Below are 7,619 nucleotides of genomic sequence, written 5' to 3' on the forward strand. Positions count from 1 at the left end.
ATTCTTGTTATAATGTTAATAAAGCTCAAAAGAACCAAGCAAAACATGGATTTTATGAAAGTGAAACAAGTCCTTTTTCTAACTTTGTTGACACTAAATAGAGATCTCAAAACTGGACAGGGGCTGACAAATCTATTCATTCACATCTGGACTTACCTGCAAGTCTGTGCCTCTCTTGAAGTTTTTTGCAGTCAATTGTAGTTCTTTGATTACATGAATCATATTTTTAAATTCCCTTTTCCACCACTTTTTTTATTCTTAAGAATCTTCCCATTATGGTTTAGAAGTGTGTTGTACTGCGAAGGGGTTCTGAGTGAGGATATATGTGTGGCTTTTTTAAATAATGTTGTAACATTTCTATATATCATACTCTTATATATATATATATATATATATATATATATATATATATATATATATATATTCCACAGAAATGTTGACTTACTGTTTAATGACAAATTAAAATAAAATAAAACATTATGATTACACTGGTACTACTTCTGTGTTTTTTTTTTTTTTTGTTTTTTTTTTTATATAAATTTCCTTATGAAACGTTTGTTCATGACAAGTGAAAATATAAAAGGGACCACATTATATGAATGAATATATATATATATATATATATATATATATATATATATATATATATATATATATAGATAGATATATAGATAGATAGATAGATAGATAGATAGATAGATATATAAAGCGCTTGCTAGCTTTCCTCTTCTTCTGAAATACACAATCTGCTGCGGAGGGGAGAGTATCCCATAGCACTTGCTCCTGCAGTGGTTCTCCACCCTAGTCTTCCAGTGACATGGTGTGTGGAGGCTTCCTATCCCAGCGCTGAGCAGGGTGACTCCCGGCTAGGTATATGATGAGGTATGTATCCAGACTGATGTACTTCGCTGCGCTTGGTTTGAAACTTGAAACCAGAATCTCAACCCGTTTTAAAAATAAAACTCACTACTCTGGTTTAACATACAGCAGAGTTTATTGTGACAGCAACAGCAGATTTAGTGAAAACCTAATTGCAGGTTTGATGAGAAGCTGGTATTTTTGATTGAGCTGTGTAATGAGGGAGCTGTCAGGCTTGTCAGCTTTACTCGTCTGCTGGAGTCTGACTGGGAGTCTGACTGTCCGTATCAAACATCATTCGCAATCGTGATGTAATTCTGCGAAAGGTAGCGTGTTGATTTCAATAAAAACATGATTAGTGCAGCCCGTGTAAGAAAAGAGAAGAAACAGCAAATAAGTACACAAGGAGGAATGTCGATAACACGACTGTTGACAGTACCAGCATTGCACTGGCATTACATTCTGTATTTTATTTACAGAATGAACCGAGAGAGCGCATCCACTGTCACTATCGATTGGTTCCTATCAAACTGGCATTTTCCTTGCAGTGCTCTGAATAAACTCTGTATAACATTACCATACAGCCGTGACATACATGTCCCAGCAACTGATAGGCTGAAATGATTAATTATGTTACAAGAAGCTAGTGCAATTAATTTTAACCTAACAATCTGTGCAGAGCCGGTTCCACTTAAATATATGTGCATTTATTAAACACATCACAGCCACTTCATGTAATCAGACTTTGCTAAGACATCGAAAAAGAGTGGGCGATATTATAAATGCACAAATCTGTTTTCAAGAGCCTTCAAGTTATACATGTGAAAATAATCTGTTGTTGCAGATGTACAGGTTAGACAGATCAGAGTTCAAGCAGTGTAGGGTAGTTCGGTATTGAAAAAGCATGCCTATAATAAGGAGCTCTTTTGAGGTGCCTCGCATGAAATCTCTTTTCAGTCCACTGGCATGAACACGTAGGCGCACTTGAAGGTTAACTGGACCCCAGAGCCAACGCCATTGCCATGTGTATCCTGGAACACGAAGCCAACAATGTGCAAAACATTACTCAATTAAAAAAAAAAAAAAACATCTAATTCAAATCTCTTGAGAATCGCGCACATGGGTTTCAGATAACTTATCAGTCTGATACACATTAGGTAATAAGTACACACGAAAGGCACACGATAAAAAAAAATGTGAAGGAAAAGCCCAGTCTCATACCCGGTACTGCTGAGCCACTGCTTGCCAATCTGAGAAAGCCTTGAACCCGATAGGTAAGACAGGACTGTTGTGATCTGAAGCTTGCTCTAAGACTATAATGCACTCTCTGTAGAGAATGCTCACAAACTGTAAGGAGGACTCCCACTATCGCGTTTTGCATTTCGGACTTTAGTGAGCTGTTGCTAATGCGGTTGTTTTACAGAAACCCGCAGGTGATCTCACAATAGGCACTCGTTCCTCCCCGGACGAGAGGACCACATCACCGCAACACCATATTCAGTTTTGCTTTTTAAAGTGGCAGGGTTCGTGATCGACTGGTCCCGTATCACCCCAAGAGGTAAGAAGAATAAGATCATATTCAGTTTTACACCGGAAGGTTATTCCTGGGTGTAATAAACTATATCAGACACATTTGTCACATGTTTGCGTCGATACGGGATAAAGTAATAACATTAAAAACACATACGAGGTTTTACAGTGCAATTACAATTAGAAAAACAATTACACGGGTACAGCCATCGTCATTGAAGCATTGCTATGGGACTCTGAACGGGCGCATGTATGCATTACGTTTTTCATTATAACAGGGTTCACAAAACACAATTCACACTTATAGCTGAAGAGCTCCAGATGCAGGCTGTATCTATCATGTTTAATAACCAACACCCATCGAAATACCGGGATGAAATGTATGTAAAGCATGTGCTAGTCTTTCAGCTTTCTCATCATTGAAAAAGCGGGGGTTGGCTTGCTGGCTGTTGGGTGAGCGTGACGTCACCCAACAGCTGTAGATGTAGATTTCAACAATCCAGCGCCAGCGAACTTGACACAATACCTGCAAGCAACAAGAGACAATGAGGTAAGTCGGGCACTGTATATCTGTGTTACCGAAATACACTCTGTTTTCAGCACTGTTAACCAAAATTTCATTCATGTGTTTTTCAAGGTCAAAGAGCTTTATATTTTGTTTGTATGATTTAAGTTTTTAATTGTTTTGCACATATGTAGACGGAATATACAACAATATTATAAAGCTATCGTTTGAATTTATAATTGTGGAAATTATGAAAATACTGTAAAAGCATAGCGCTGCTTCAAATGTAACTAAATACCGTTTCAGACTTGAAAGTTCTAAGTTTGAAATGCGTAATGGGGGGGGGGGGGGGGGGGGGGGGGGAACTATCCTGAATAATTAGGTTTTTGTAAGGGCTACAGTGTAAAATCACATTTTTAATAATTAAACAGAAATATTCCATTTTGTTGTTTGTTTTAAAAACACAAAAATAAACATAACAATGTACAAAATAGAATACTAACACGAGTTTAAAATATGTTGCATTTGGTTCACAGTATAGTCAACAATATCAAATGGAATTGTGGACTGAGTCGTTAGAGCCATCGTTGATATTTCCTTGGGTCTTATTTTATGTCTTGAACTAGAATTCTGTCTGACTTATTTTATAATGCCATCGCTTCAGAAACATGTTCTATATTACAATTTGTTTTAATAATTTTAAATATTTGAAACAAATACACCAATTCATCAATACATAACATGGTTGATAATTCAATTAAATCATATCATAATAAGGCTAATATTTCCTTTCTCCCACAGATGACTCGTGGGTCTAAACATTATCAATATCCCCGAAGAAGTCTTAAGATGTGTTAAATGCAGTTCTAAAAATGAGATCTGTCAAGGATGAAAGGACCTGCAGTTCTTGTAATGAAATCCTACACGGCGATGTTCTCAAGGTGTGCGGTATGATTGTCTTAATCGCTGCTATCATACTGGGGAACGTGGTGAGTCTTCTGGTGTTTCTTGGGTCAAAGCGATTCAGAACCCCACAAGGGTATTTAAAAGCTTCTCTGGCGTTGGCTGATCTAGCGGTTGGTGTCTTGGTAGTCCCTTACTCTGCCTACAGAGAAATAGCCATATTGCTTCAAGAAAAAGATTGCAACGAGATCATTCCAACAGCGGTCTGGCGCTTCCACCCCTGTCACGTCATAGGTCCAGTTTTCGCGGGATGTACGTTCGTTTCCATCACCACCATTTTCCTTTTGTGCATTGAGAGGAGTATCACGGTGCTGAAGCCGTTGCACAAAAATCTCATGGTCACTAAAAAGAGGACGATCGCCCTGATCGCGTTTTCCTGGCTCATGTGTTTCTTTCTAGCCGTGGTGCCTCTGCTGTTCAGCCAGGATATCCGTTTGCACTACAGCCCTTGCAGTAAGATGTGCAATTACGCGTTCTCCACCCGGGAGTCGGCGCGCACCGGCACTGGGTGGAATGTCATGCTGATATTCCCCACCTTTGATTTCTCCCTCCTGGGAGGCACCTTTGTCATTAACTTGATAACGTTTGGTGCATTACGCCAATTCAGCAAGGTCAGGAAACAGTTGGCCCAGCCTAAGGTCCAAGGCATCTCAAACAGACCCTCGTTTTCCGACATCAAAGCAGCGAAGACTATAGCCATTCTAACGGTCTCCTTTTCTGCCTGTTTCGGCCCCATTGCCGTTTTTGTGGTGGGCAGCGTCCTAGGGTACCAATGGTGCGAGTTTTCTTTTTACGCTTTTTGGATTTTGACCTCCAACAGTTGCTGGAACGTTGTCATTTACAGCGCCAGAGACCGGAAATTCCGCCAGAGAACGAGGGAGCTGTTCTTTGGAAAGGTGCTGAAAAGCAAGCGGCGCTGCCCGGGTTCGAATGCAGGTAGTCCTGGTCATTGCGTGGCGGTGCTCAAAGAAATACTGCACCGTGAATGCGCTTAAGTGGCCCCTCTCCTGGCTGTGCGGCAAATGTTCCAATTACAAAATCCAGACGTTTTAAATTGTGAACAATTATTTGCATTTAATTACAATTCATTGTATGGATTCATTTACTTACTGTGTATACCATGTTGTACTTAACGCAATAGACACCTTAATCGTTTAATGTGATTAATTAGGTCATAATATATTTGTCAAAGTATCGTTGCTGAAATTATATTTGTACATGTGCTCTTAACTGATGTGGTAGTAATAGATTGTGAATGATGTGCTCTCTCGTAATAAAATATCTATATGATGTATTTTTATTTTTAATTTTTGTGCGCCTCCCAAGCTTATTAACAGTACCAAACCAGACCACCCCTAATACAACTTTACAGGGTTAAACACAATTCTCAAAAAGACTGCTAGCTATTCATTAAATACATTACATCAATATACCATAAACATAAATGAGGTTTATCACTGAGGCTCATCCACCCCTTTACTGCGTATCACATAGGAGACTCGAGTTTATTAAGTGATTATTTGTACAGCGGTGACAGAAATACACTTCCCTTTGAACTGATTCGTTTCCTTTTTTCTTCTTCAGAGACACTGTTAAGTGAGTACTTTATGTCCAGACTACAGTTCCTTTCATGTCTGAAATATCAGACCATTATCCCTCATTGTTATGCTATACACCTGAATAATAAAAGATAGAAGAAGCGCTTTTGTTTCCAGATGCATGTCCTTCACGCTATTGTTCGGGAACAGTGAGACGCAGGTTGCCATTATATTTAGTATATAGCAATTAAGGCAGCTGGAATTCACGATGCTTATAGGTCCAGATATGTGAACCAACCACTGAAGTAAATGAACATTTAATCAAACAGCTCAAATAGCTCTAAAATGATCTGTTAAGAATCGTGTTCTATACATCTGCAGCTCATACACAGGTTTGGTCAGCGATTGTTTACCTCCTGCGTGTTAATAAAAACAGTATATCTTGTCATCAGAACAGGGTTGTTTTAAAGTCTCATATGCAACAGTATTAGTGTCGTTGTAATGAAATAGAGAGGTAGTACGTTGAACTCAGCGGGGTCTTAAGGTTACAGCAATCCCGTTGAAGCACGCCTATTATTTTCAGTAATAGGTCTGCAAGTTATCAGTATGCATGCAAGTGGTAAATTAGACTATCCTGAGATTGACCTGGAGGGTTGTATTAAATACCAGGCATCCTTAATTGCTCTGCCATTGTTGAATATTGAAAAGCTATCATAGAATAATAACACAGCTTTACTGCATTAAAAACACCCGCAGTCTAAAGTCATCGTGCTCAGTTGGTTCCGTCCCCCCTGATAGCAGATGAGAATTATGCTTTAATTTACACGTCTTTGTTTACACAGTATCACCCCCATAGGGGAGAGCGGGATTGGTTGTCACACGGGTTGGTTATCACAGTGCTCATAGCTATGAAGCTAGATGACGCAGGCAAGTGATGCTAACACTGAAATGTGTGTTCTATTGTCTGAAAGTCTTGTAATTTGAGGTCAATTCCAACTAACACAAAGGTTAGCACATATTTATTTTATTTTCATACCCAAAGTAAAAAATACATGTCTTGTTATTTATGTTATAACTCTTAATAGTATTGGAGTTTGTTTGAACTGGTGGCCATGTTAAATAGAACAAAACCAGTAGGTTTTCCCAGTAGTACTGAGAGAATTAAATTATCATGTAAAGTCTGGTTGGGGCAGGTTGTCACATAGTTTTGGAGATTGGTTGTCACATGTAAATCCTATAGGAAGAAGTTTTATATTTTTTCTTTCTACTTTTTTACACCAAAATGTGGGATATGTCACATTGTAATGCTTATTAAAATTATTTTTGTTAGTCCTCTGGTTCTGTGGAGGCTGTGCTATTATTTTGTAGCATGGGTCAACATTTCAAATATATATTGGTCTGGATTGTTTATGTTCACATAAAAAGTAAAAATACAACTTTTTCTGTCATTGTACACAGTAGAAACTTTATGTTATTAAAAAAAATGTTGCATTATTGTCAACTGTAAAAGCAAGAACATACGTAGTGACAACCAACCCCATATCGTGTGACAACCAACCCCAGTATGGAACAGGTTGTCACGGGTGACCGGTGCATTTTCAACTGTCTAACTATCATATTTGGAATAAAGTTATGCTGAAATAAAAAAAAAAAACATCAATTTGTATGTAAAGAGTTATTCTTCAATATAACGAGGAACAGAACCTTGCCAAATGTCACCAGATTGAGGAAAATAATAAAGAGTAAAAAGTGTGACAAGCAACCCCAGTCTCCCCTACATAATACTTAGCAGTACTTTTGTAACACATCTGATAACTGAAATCATTAGAAATAAATAATAATAATAATAAAAAAAGTTTTTCCTTTAAGAGGCAATGTAACCAGTGGTTAAAGTCCAGGGCTTGTAACCAGGTGGTCACTGACTGACTCATTGTGTGACCCTGAGCAAGTCACTTAACCTCCTTGTGCTCGGTCCTGTGGATGAGATGTTAAATCAATGTTCTATTGTAAGTGACTCTGCATATAATGCACAGTTCACAGCCTACCTCTGTAAAGCACTTTGTGATGGTGGTCCACTATGAAAGGTGTTTTTATATATATATATATATATATATATATATATATATATATATATATATATATATATATATATATATATATATATATATATATAACACCTTTCATAGTGGACCACCATCACAAAGTTTTCATTCATGATAAATTCA

The 7,619-nt window shown here is 37.9% G+C and overlaps 1 protein-coding gene across 1 annotated transcript; it reads left to right on the plus strand.

The window, feature by feature from the left end:
* The first annotated feature begins 3,702 nt into the window (after window positions 1-3,702).
* On the plus strand, window positions 3,703-5,684 carry LOC121320293 (adenosine receptor A3-like). The gene has a single exon (XM_041258545.1). The coding sequence runs from the start codon at window positions 3,766-3,768 to the stop codon at window positions 4,849-4,851; it is 1,086 nt and encodes a 361-aa protein (XP_041114479.1). The 5' UTR covers window positions 3,703-3,765; the 3' UTR covers window positions 4,852-5,684.
* Window positions 5,685-7,619: the final 1,935 nt, after the last annotated feature.

This window comes from Polyodon spathula, chromosome 8, assembly GCF_017654505.1.
Source record: "Polyodon spathula isolate WHYD16114869_AA chromosome 8, ASM1765450v1, whole genome shotgun sequence".
NCBI lineage: Eukaryota > Metazoa > Chordata > Actinopteri > Acipenseriformes > Polyodontidae > Polyodon > Polyodon spathula.

Bases quoted from the DNA above. Each gene is read 5' to 3' on its own strand.
- LOC121320293 (XM_041258545.1), top strand. From the start codon at position 3,766: ATGAGATCTGTCAAGGATGAAAGGACCTGCAGTTCTTGTAATGAAATC.